The following is a 12,194-nucleotide window of genomic DNA, read 5'->3' on the forward strand; positions in this document are numbered from 1 at the left end:
ATCAGCTATTGGTATGAAACTGTCTACCCAAGGCCATGGCAGACTGTGCTGGGACCAGGAGAGGTGCTCACTATCTTCCAGGCTGTGTTGCTGCGGCTGAGCACCACATTTTGTCCTGGTAGTCACCTAAGTAAGACTTGTCTATTGAATAAGGCAGGTGTATCTTGTGTTAGCAGCTCCTATCTGTGTGCTCCCAGATGGAAATGTACACTAGCCTTTAAGAGAGTGTTTCTGCCTTCACTTTTTCTTTAAAGTGTTTGAGCAATTTACCAACAGGCTTTTTTCTTTTTTTCTTTTTTTTTTCTTTTTTTTTCTTTTTCACTTTCATTAGGCATTTGGGTTTTCGCCTTTATATTTATTTCAAAGAGGGCATTGTTACAAAAAGCTCCAAGGACGTCCTGTGCTGTTTTCACTCCATAATTTTCTCCTTACAATTTTTCTTCAAAGAGTGAATAATACACTATTCAATGCATTGAAACTGCACTCTGTGAATGGAAACACTGTCCAGAGCTGCTTTGAAACAGTGGTCCAAACCAGCCCACAGTGCTGAGCAATCTGTGCGATGGGCACCAGGATTCCCTTGGTATTGCTGTGCCCTGGCAAGTAATTTTAGCATTCGTGGGAGTTACTGGCACAAAGATTTGAATCTTCTGTACTGGGTCTTTTGGGTGTCAGCAAGATTTGCCTTCAAAACTTCAGCTTGTTTGCGTAATACAGTGTCTCAGAACTGGCAGAGTCCTTACAGAGGATCACCTTGTACTCCGGTGTCAAGTGACCTCCTTCAGACAATCTCTCCTTCTGCCTCATTTGGCTCCTCCCCAGTTCGCTTTCCCTCGTGCCCCTGTTTTCCTGCCCCGTACCTATGGGCAGGTGCTGCTCACTTCTACTTCTCATGAGCATCCTCATTTCAGCTCTACTCCAAGGGTCCCTCCCTGCTCTTTGTCTCCCCAGAGCCAGGTCTTTCCTCAACAGCACAATGGCCACCTATAATAAATCTTCAGTTCCTCCACAATTTATTTTCACATTCTAGTTTATCTCTTCAGAGAAAGCACTAGCAAGAAAAGTCATTGATGGTTTGTACAAACTGGTCATTCATTTTATTATGTATTTTTGGCAACAGCCTTTAAGTCATTTATGCCTGACACAGAAAGTATGTGGAGAGTCTGCTAACACAGAATGAATTCCTCAAACTTTCCTGTAAGTCTTGCTCAGAGAAGCTCCTCTCCAAACCCGTGCCAGGAGCGTAGGGCTCGGAGGGAACTGACATTGAAAAGGCTTCCCAGGGAAGTGGTGGAATCACCATCCCTGAAAGTGCTCAACAACTACATAGACGAGGCCCTTAGTGACATGGTTTAGTGGTGGACTTGGCAGTGCTGGTGTAATGCTTGGACTTGATGATCTTAAAGGTCTTTTCAATCCTAGTTGATTCTGTGATGCCTGCCCGGTGAGGTTTGAACCCAGCCCCCAGACGCAGGAGGCACGGGCTGGATCACTGCAGGCCCCCGCCGGGAGGCGCCCGCGGGGCGGCGGCGAGTGCTGGCGAGGCTCCCGGCGCGGCTCCCGGGGCTGCCGCAGCGGCGCGGCCGCCCGTCGCCTGTGCCTACAACTCCCGGCGTGCCGCAGCCACCGCCCGCCCGCCCGCCCGCGGCACAGCCCGCCCGCCGCCCTCCTCGCCTCCCCTCGCCTCGGCTCGGCACTGCCCGCCTCGGCTCGGCTCCTCACTGTCCGCCTAGGCTCGGCTTGGCCCAGCCCTGCCCTTCCCGGCGCCGCCCGGCTGAGCCCCGGGACGCTGTCCGCGGTGCGGGTGTTAGGTAGGTGTGCGGGCGGCAGCGCGGCAGGCGGGCCGGGCAGGTGAGAGCCCTGCGGGAGGAGGAGGCGGCGTGCTCCTGCTTGCCGGGGTTGCGTGTGTTTCTGTGCGTGCCTGCGCGCCTGTAACCCCCATCACTCGGGTCACACAGTTGCGTGCGGATCCAGCTGCTCCTGGCGCCGGCGGGGAACGCATTTGCTTGCGCGGCCGGTTCCCGCTGAGGTCCTGGGAAGAGCGTGAGTGAGCAGCGGTTGTAACCGATCGCGGATACGCGATGGGCGCACATGTGTTTTCTACGCATGCAACACTTTTATTGGGCTGCAGGCTTCTAGTGACACCGGGCATCGGCCTCGAGGGGCGATGGGGCGCGGAAGAAGGGGGTAATAACGAATTAATTGCAGATGAGAAGTAATATCCGTCTTTGAGTCATCAGTCTTTGAGGCATAATTTCATTCCGAAAGCTCTTAATCGAACGGGAGATCTGCTATAAGAAAGCGCTGCTTTTCCCATAGGATTATCAGATTTCCATCAGAGAACAGAGATCCTGGATTACTGAGCTACATGGGATTTGTGTGATTTTTTCTAGTTAGTCTGTGAATCTGAGTTTTAAATCTTTATTTGGAAAGGGGTGGGAGAGGTACTGGCTTTGAGAGAGCAGACATCTCGTTTCTCTGACATTTCACACAGTTATTCCGGTTATCCTGCACTATGTAGATGACTTACTGCCTTAATTGGATCTTGGTGTCAAAGGTTGATTAGACTCCCTAATAGATTTTGGATCTGCAAGAGGATTGCAGTTTTAAATGCGTAGTTAAAACAATCGTGTTTGCCGTCTCCCCTCGAACAGTTGAGAGGAAGACTGATGTTTCATGTTTGCATTATCTTATCTTTGGTTTATTAATTTATCATTATGAGGTTGTCAGGTTTGTTTTTGTTGTTTTGTGTTTTTTTTCCTCTCTGCTATTTCATCTGCAGACCGAAAAGAAATGAATGTCAGAGAGGATTTATTTAGTCATTTAACAGCTGACACAAGCCATGTCCCTAACAAAACAGTGATGAAAGAGTAGAAGATTTCTGGGATACAGCAGCTCCAGTACCGTGAAGCCGCTTCCGCGGGTCAGGGACATCTGCTGAAGGATGCGGTAGCCCAGGAGTCAGGGCTTGCAGAGACAAGGTTGATGGCTTGCATGGAGCTTCTTTACTTGGCAGAGGAGAGCAGGCAGGCACCCCTGGGCACCACTACGGACTGGAGGCTGCCTTCCCCTCCCTGCGAGCAGCAGCAGCAGCATGAGGGGGGTGAAGTGGACCCCAGAACAGCCGCTGCAGTGGCAGCCCTGCACTGTGAAAGGCATTGCAAGCCCCTTCAGAGGGGCCCTGTGGCTGAGCCCTGCTTGGCACCCCAGCCATCTCCCCCAGGCACCTCACCCTGGGAGCACCCAGCACCCTCCGGCACCTGCCAGCCCTGCCACCCGCCTGAGCACCTGACCAGGAATGAGGATGGAGGGAAGAAGAAAGCCTGCTGCTGTGCCCAGGAACTCGAAACGTCATTCACCTATGTGGATGAAAACATAAACCTGGAGCATGCAAGTGCCCTCAGTCCTCCAGGCAGCCACTGCCAGGATGCCCCTCTGCAGCAGCATTCCTGCAGGGAGCTGCCACCTGAGTGGGTGCATGATTCTCCTTCCCTGGTCTCTGAGGAGGAGGATGCTGCCTCAGAGGTGGCAGCTGGGAAGTCTGTGGACTATGGGTTCATCAGTGCCATTTTGTTCCTGGTTAGTGGCATTTTGCTGGTGATCATTTCCTATGTGGTACCCAGAGACGTGACTGTGGATCCCAACACAGTGGCTGCCCGGGAGATGGAGAGGCTGGAGAATGAGAGTGCTAGGATTGGGGCTCACTTGGACCGTTGTGTTATCGCTGGGCTGTGTCTTTTAACCCTGGGGGGTGTGGTGCTGTCCAGCCTGCTGATGGTGTCCATGTGGAAAGGGGAGATGTACCGGAGGAGCAGGTTTGCATCCTCCAAGGAGTCTGCGAAGCTCTATGGGTCTTTCAATTTCAGAATGAAGTCTGGTGCAAATGATAACATGCTTGAGCTGTCGTTAGTTGAGGAAGATGTGCTTGCCATAGATAATTAGCATGGTTATGATTTTTAAGGCAGCATTACTACAGGAAAATATGTTTCATTAAAGAAAACAGATGTGGCTAAAGATAGCTGGTGATGCAGTTTATTTGCCTGACAAAAATCTTTTTTTTAAGCTCTATAATGAATGTTTGAAGCATATGAGCACTTGTAAAGGGAAAACGTGCCAGAGAAATTGCAACTGATATAAAAGAATGAAAACCACTGAATAAAAAGAGATTTGTGATAAGTAGGTTCCTCAGATACTCGTTTATCCTAATATGAAACATTCCATTGGTGTGTTGTCTATATCATTTTCTTATTACTCCAGTATAGAAAAAGAATGACCTTGACACTTTGGAAGCTGTTAATTATTTCAGCCTGCAGGACTGTGAATAGTCTACGTGGTAGACTGTTAAGAAGCAAGACCCATATTCAAACAGCAGGGCTAATATTTAATTGAGGAATGCTTTTTTATCCTTTAATTTTAAGCTGATCCCTTCTGTTGCGTGAGACCTAAGGGAAGAAAGAGCACCACTTGGTCATGACTTACTACAAACCTCCCATATTTTCAAACAATGGTACAATTAGGGATGATTATTTAAAATACAAAATAAGAGGCAAAGGGCAGGGAACCATATGGATCATGGTAGTGGTAGGAGACAAAAGGCTCTTTCAGCTGAGGTCAGTGGCTCCATTTCAGTTCAGATTAGGAATGATTGATAGTCATTAACTTCTGATAGCTATAGTGACCCATATAAAAGAAGTTTAGTTCCTGGTGGACAGATGTCTTTGTATGAAAACTGCCATAACTTGAATTAACTGACCTCTTGTTTGGAGTCTCAAAAGGCCCAAAGTGAAAAAACACGGGGATGCTGAGACTGAACATGTCTCCTTCAGCATGGATGCCAGAAGAAATTCAAGCTCAGCTGCAGGGCTGTGCTTATATGGGGACTGTCTACATCTTACTAGTCCTTTTGAAACTTCAGTTTTGTATCACCAGGCTGTCAGCCTTCTTATAACCAGCAAGGAAAGGTCAGGAAGGAGCTTTCTAGGGCTCTGTCAATAAAAACCACTTCATTTGTAAAAAAAAAAAAAAAATCAGTTGATGGGAAATACAAAGGTTAAACATCAGGCAGTTTACTGGCTGATGTGGGACTCACTTAACATGGGGGTGATCGAGAGTATGTGTTGTTATTAATCACAGTTCTGTGGCACAGTAGCCAAAAACCTGTACCACTGATGCTATTCACTTTGTTATCAATCAGTTTCTGTGGAACATTAAGGGTGTGTTCTTGCAGTGCTGAGAAAACCAACGAAGATTGATATATATATATATCACTGTCAGTTCCTACTGAACAGTGGTTAGTATACCTGTATGTCCTGTTAATATATATGTATGTGTCCCTGCCAAATCCAAACATGAGTGAGGAGCTCTGTCTGTACAATCCCTGACTGCAGAGTCTTAGTAGAAACCTGTGATTCACTGTCACAGCCTCGTCAGTTGTGGGCTAAGTCTCAAATATCAGGAATATTGAGTATTTTTAACATGATACTGGGGTTGTTTTTTTCCACACTGTGACATACCTGAGAAGAGTTCTCTTGGGGAAGGAGATCTCCTTTGTGTCCCCCTTTTCCCAGGAATATGTGGCAGCATGAGTTGTCATCATAACAAGTGTCAGCTGGAAATGTGGGGTCCTCATGCAGAGAGACTGAAGGCTGTTTTGCCTCCTCATTCCCGCTTCCCTGGGTGTTTGTGTCAGGAGGCATGTGCAGCACCGGAGTCTGGCACTCACTCAGTTCAGTCCCTCCTGCTTGCCAGCCATGGGTGATGGCACGGATGCCTTCGACCAAGGGTCCAAGGAGCAGTCCTGCTCCAGGCTTGTGCCTTTGGTCACTGTAAATAGCATAGTGTGGTACCCAGGCTTTAGTGTTGGCCCTGCAAAAGAGATGCTGCTTCAGATGTTAGCTGCTCTAACTGCTGCTTTAGTTCAGTGTTATTTGGTAGTTAAATGAGCAGACTTATTAGGTGGTGCTGCTGTCTCATAGATGATTTTGCCATGTGGAGTGTGTTTGCAGGCAGGAACTCAACAGTGGCCAGCACCTCCATTGTCATCTTCGGAGAGCTTATGTCCCTGTGGATGTGTCATCAGGAATTCAGGATTGAATTTCTAGGGTAAATAAATGGAATAGCTTCCAAATGTAAGGAGAACCCTTCAGCCTGTTGTGATAGGTGAGAGTGGGGAAGGAAGTAACCTGAGAAGCAGGAGGAGGAAGGCTCCTCCTTATCTGGTGTTTGCCAGCTGGTGGGTACATGGACATTGCCTGTGGGGCCTGACACACTGCTCAAGATGGGGTAGTGAGGACAGCACTGCCTCTTGTCCTGGCCCAAGGATGGCAAGCAGCTGAATGTGGCCTCCAGAGGCCCAAGGAAAGCCTTGCCAAGTAAGAGGGCAAATGGTGCTGAGCTGGTGGCAGCAAGATGATGTGGGACAGGGGACAGTGCTGTGGGGGATGAAAACCCTTTCACCAGCCTGGGTCCCTAATGGGAATCGCTGTTCTCACCTTCCTGACAGAAGCTCTAAATTGAGGCTGGTGGTTTTAAGAGCCATTATTTTTATTTTGTAATGGTACACGTTCATAAAATTGGAGTGCATTCTGTTATTGCAGAAAGATGACAGCTAACACTGTAAGGATCACAGGTTTCTTGTAGGAACCATGGCATGCCTTAATGCTGATTATTAGCACTAGAAAAGGGAACGCTCCCCTGACTGTCAGTATATTATTATCAAGTGAGAAGTTTTCTGACACTTTGTAAAATGCCTGTCACAGATCATGAGCCTGCAATAGTTAAATGAACACTCAAGTTTTCCCCAAGCATTCTGAGGTAATGTAAGTCAACCTAATAATCTAAATAGACACTGCAGGAGTGTGAGGAGTAAGCAAATTTCAGTAACAGGACTAACAGTTTATTTTGGTGTTTGTGTGTGCTGTGGAAGAGATGAAGGAAGGCAAAGTGCAGGAGTTTAGCAGATAAAACTCTCAGGACATTTCTCTGATCACCCAGCAAGATACCTGTACATGTTACAGGACTGTGTGGCTTGGTGGTGCGATATAAAACCTCTGGACTCTCAGGTTCTCGTGCTGTGTGATGCAACAGAGACCACAACACTTGCTATCTGGTGGCTGATGGTAGAAAATAAATGTATTTGCCCGGTGGACGAGCCTTCACATCGTTCACCTCACAGGAGATGGTACCAAAGGCTGAGGCCAAGGGAGATTAATTGCCCTCTCATACGCCATTGCAGTTTGATTTCCCCTGCTCAAAATTTAAATGCTTTAAGAGTACAAGCATGATTAAAATCAGGTTGGGTGTTTTTCCTTGCTTGGGTTAAAGTTGTCACGTGGATCACTGGGGAGCTTTCTTCTGTGGGGATCTAACTCTTGGGGCATACCAGGTGGGTTTTAGGTGAGCCCTGGAGTACCCCAGAGCATACCAGGATTTGTGCCCTCAGTCAGTTTATTTCTGTCAGTGAAGCGTGACAGTTTCCTGTGTTCTACCTCATGACATATCTGTGTGCCAGGGCCTGCCTGCCGAAGGGGACCCAGGGGTCTGCATTAGGGCTGGAGATGCCATGCGCTGTGATGATGCTCCCCTGTGGCGAGGTGCTGGTAGCCTGTGGCTGGCTCCCCTCTCCTCAAACAGCTCCCAGTGACCCATTTGCTCAGTTTCTGTCCCTTTAGCTGTCTGAGGCCAAGGCTGCCATTTGGGAACTGCCTGGCACCAGCTGGGGACTCGCACCCAAAAAGAGTGACTCCACAGAGTCCCAGCTCCACCAGGCTCCCTGGCCAGCCAGTCTTGCCTTCTCGCTGCCAGCCCCATACCAGCCCCACAGCAAGAATGCCTGAGACTCTCTCCTAGGAAGCCACGCTGGGTTGTTGCTGGGTTTTATATGTTTACAGTTTTTTAATCTTTGTAATTCTTTTAAAAATCTGTCTGTAATGAATATAAAGTTTACCGACTGGGAAAGCGACTGGTTTAATGTTGTAAAACTCCTTTTTGACCCACAACAGGGCAAAACGTCACAGTCCATCGTGAGCTTTTCAATAGTGTGTTTCATGCCTTATTATGATAGCAACAGCGTTCTGTACAGATAGACAAATAAAAGTCTGTAAAGCTGAGTGCTGCTGCCATGCTCCTCTTTGCTCCTTGCTGAACATCCAGTTGCAGTGGTTGGCTCTTCATCCCCATGCCGTGGGTGCCTTGTCCTCAGCTTCTGGGAGCTGTGGCATGGCAGGGCCCGATCCGGCTGCTCCAGCACACCGTGCTTGTCCTCAGCTCACCCAGTGGCTGTGTCCCTGACAGCTGGTCCATCCAGTTGGAAAGCACCAGACAACACAGGCTTCCAGACTGCTGCGCCAGTGTCCCACCTAATTCCGGGTAACAAAAAGGCAAAGAGGAAAGAAGGAAGGTGGGCCCAGCCAGGGCTGTGTGAGCAGGAAGCTGGGGAGGTGCTGTGGTGGGAGGTGGGTGTCGAGCCCCTGCCCACCATAACCCTGTGCATCACCACTTGCCACATCCTCACCCCATGGCTTGGCCATGGCCAGGGTGGGACAGCAGATGGTGTCAGGCCCAGCACCGGCCGTGGTTACAATGGTGGGTGTGAGGTCCCCAGAACGCGCTGGTGGTGGTGGGTGATGTGGGCAGAGGCAGGAGCAGTGCTCCCAGACGGCTGCAGGCTGGGCATGGCTGCCTCAGTGACGGCTTCACCTCTGCTTCTATAAGGGACGCCAGTCACCTTTGACAGACTCTACTGCCTCCCAAATGCAACAGTAAGGTATGCCATGAGGTTATGCCTTGTAGCATCACCTTGCTGTCACTGTCACAAGAATCAAAGCATGATGTGAATGCCACAGAGTGTGGGGATCCAGGCTGGAGCAGGGGCTGATTGCTCCTATTGCCTGTTTCCGTGGTACCAAGTATAGCAGGGCCCCTATTTGCAATTCAGGTTTCAGACTGTTACTGCTACCCTGAAGTGGCCAAATCAGCTGCAGTAACATTGCAGTGGTACCAGATGTGGCCTGTGGTATGCAACCAATAGTAAGAGGTTAAGAGAGTAAGTGTATTTATAGATATGACAATCCATCAGATTACAGATCTGGGAGGCTTTCTAACTGAAAGCAAACATTAAATTAATTGTTGCTCTATTTTACAGGATTCTTCTTAATCGTACCTTTTTAAATTTTGAAGGATTCATCATCATGTGCTATATTCACAGGGACTGTTTTCCCCACACTAATAAGTCCTGGCAAGGTCAAGTGTCCTGCAGATTGCAGGGAGGTGAGATCTCTCTGATTTCCTTACCAGTTTAAAATAAATTATGGCTGTTACAAATTTGCATAAAACCAGGCAAGAACTTCTTTTTTTAAATTAACCTGGTTAATGTTTGTTTGTGTAAATGTAAATTCAGTGCCCACTGTAGAAACTCAGTCAAATAATGCATGTTTGTATTGAATTTTCAGTGCAAATCCACACTTAAAATGCTTCTGCAGAGTTGCTGTATTAAAGATTTGTAAAGAGTTTTCTGCTTATTTAAGTGCAGATTTGTCCACCTTTGCATTACCGTTAAGTGAGTTACACTTCACAGTCATTTGATCATTGTTGTGAGTAAGGGCATTGCAGTCTGACAGACACATGCATTTTTTTATTCACCTGCACCCAGTGTGTAACCTGCAGATCAGCACTGAAAGTGCTTCTGTCTGCGTTGAGAAGTGAGATACCATGTGGCATGGTACGTAATGCTTTCAAGAAGGACAAAGATATCAAAGCTGTGCACAGAGCATATAGTTTCCCCATTTACAGATGAAGTGAGTCACCTCCTTTGCCCAGAGAGCCAGCTGAAGAGCTGAGGACAGAAACTAAGGCCTCTTAAGTCATAGTCCAGCACTGCAGAAAAAGCTTAATTGTTGCAGAACCCCTAGAATAAATTAATCCAAAAGGGATGGCAAATATTTTTTTCTGATTAATGCAACTAAATTTTAATTTCAAATGAAAATAATTTTTAAAAAACCTAGGAAAGTAAGCCCAAATTAAATTTTGGTGATATTTGATGTAATTTGGGGAAGATTTTGCATATTTAAGGATTTGCATTACAGTAAGCTTTCTTTATTTTTTTAAGGTTTCAAAAAATCAATAGGCTTCTGTTGAAATAATAGAAGATATCTTTATATCAGCAAAAAAGGCTTATCTTTTCCAATAATAGTTTCTGCTTTGACAGATGTGTATGCAGGGAAATTTAGCTATGGTTGAATAAAACATTTCCAGTAGCAAAATTGATTCAGTCTGTTTTGTAGGGGCAAAAAAAATCAATTCTTCCCATTAGAAGTATCTAAAAGATGTTGATCAGCTAGAAATGTAAATAAAGTCCTTTAATCACTGTTCTCCAGCTGCAGAGTATCCATATGTAAGAGATTGTCTTTTATTTCTTTATAGCTTAAAATAAATTTGGTTCAACTCTAACATGAAGCAGCTTTTGACAAACTAGCCAGAGTAACTGTGCTTGAATGTAAATAATACCAAGTAGCTAGGCTGACATTTTGGTGTTGCTTTTCTCAAGGATTAGCTGTTCGCAAAATGAATGTATACTTGATAACAATATATTGAAGCTGGGAACAAAGATACAGTCACTGCAAGGCAGAGTAGTATAAAGTATGTGCCTATTTTCAGTTTCTATGTATTATCTTCTGATTTCATGCAATAAAGACAGCACTTTTATGATCTCTTTGATTAGTAATTGTTAAGGGCTATTACAGGTCACAGAAGGCTCTTAACAGAAAGATGCAAAGTCTCTAGCTCCGTAAGTCTCTGTAGAGTCTACAGACTCTAGTCTCTGTAAGTGTTTGCTAAGAGCTGAGAGAGTATACTGGGGCATGCTTGCCCTACACTTTGTTTTAGATAACAGCAGTATCTGCTGCAGGCAACTATCTGAGACAGTTTTGTGATGATGAGCCTTTGATTTGATCAAGCCTGACCCCATGGTCTCAAAACTTTATGCTTTCCCTGTAGTGTGGATAACAAGTAGTTGTTTTGCTGCAGTGGCTTCCTGAAGAAGGAGCTATGGATCAATAAGTAACCATCTTACCTTTGTTTTTTGTCTCCTTTCAGGAATGGTAACCATGGCTGGAAGAGCTCTTGAGAGGTCCTTTTCCAGTCTTCTGGAACTTCATTCACTTTCCATCATACCTCAAGTATAATTGCTCATGGATGTGAAATTACTTCACTTGGTTCCCTGAGCACTCTGGGGTGAATTTTATGAGGCCTACCTGATTTGAAGATATGTAATGTATCTGTGTAGCCTCTTTTTCTGCTCTTTACGCAGCCTAAGTTCTTAATGAGTTTTAAAGTCTGTGGATTGTCTCAATCAGTTTATATATTTTTTTTTTTAGTGAGTTAAAGAAAAAGTAGTAGTCTGAAGCACTTCAGCCTTCTCAGTGTCATTTTCAGTTGTGCTTCTCTGTCCCTCCCACAAAGCAGAAAATACATTCTTTGTCTTTTTTTCTTTCTAGTATGAATATAGAGTAGTTCCTCAGGACCTTTTTTCTTTTCTAGCAGGATCTCATTTGCTGTCCTTGCCTGTTTTCCCCACCAAAAAAAAACAACCCAAAACCCCAAAGCCAAATATTATTATATATATGTCCTAACTTTCCCAGTGGGGAAATCTCCTAAATTTTAGGCCAATCTCATGATTAGCCAGACCCATGTTCACAATGCTTATTTTTCTTTCACATTTTCACATTGCACATATGCTTATTTTGTTTCCTTAATTTTGGGTAAGTATATGCTAAATTTCCTGAATATCTTTTTCCTTTAAATGTCTGATTTGTAGGAGCACACCAGCTAGTGCTTTGAATTTACTCTTTCCTTGGGATCCCTTCTCTAGAGGCAGAAATAATCTGCTGTACCATCTCCTTACTGTATTGATTTTTTTCTTGGTACAGCTTGAGCTTGGTGAACCAGCCTGGTGACTGGGTTCCCCACTCCAGCCCACCTCTATTCATTCCTCCCTCAGACTTCCTGTGATGCAGGCAGCAGTGGTCCAAGACGAAGATTTTGTGGCAATCCTGCTCTTTGAGCCAAATCATGTTACTAAGGGAAATACTACAGGGTTATCTATGCTATCAAATGACAATGTGCAGCTATTGAGATAGGAAATACCTCCACTTAAACTTCACAGGATATTGAAACCAGCCTTAGCAAAGAGGCGAGTT

General features: G+C 45.9%; 1 protein-coding gene across 1 annotated transcript; it reads left to right on the forward strand.

The window, feature by feature from the left end:
- The first annotated feature begins 1,726 nt into the window (after positions 1-1,726).
- TMEM74 (transmembrane protein 74) lies at positions 1,727-11,558 on the forward strand. Its single transcript, XM_062627167.1, has 3 exons — positions 1,727-1,811; positions 2,783-8,776; positions 11,092-11,558. The coding sequence occupies exon 2, from the start codon at positions 2,986-2,988 to the stop codon at positions 3,940-3,942; it is 957 nt and encodes a 318-aa protein (XP_062483151.1). The 5' UTR covers positions 1,727-1,811; positions 2,783-2,985; the 3' UTR covers positions 3,943-8,776; positions 11,092-11,558.
- Positions 11,559-12,194: the final 636 nt, after the last annotated feature.

Source organism: Pezoporus occidentalis, unplaced genomic scaffold (genome assembly GCF_034315485.1).
Source record: "Pezoporus occidentalis ecotype Australia unplaced genomic scaffold, CSIRO_AGI_Poc_V1 ctg3, whole genome shotgun sequence".
Lineage (NCBI taxonomy): Eukaryota > Metazoa > Chordata > Aves > Psittaciformes > Psittacidae > Pezoporus > Pezoporus occidentalis.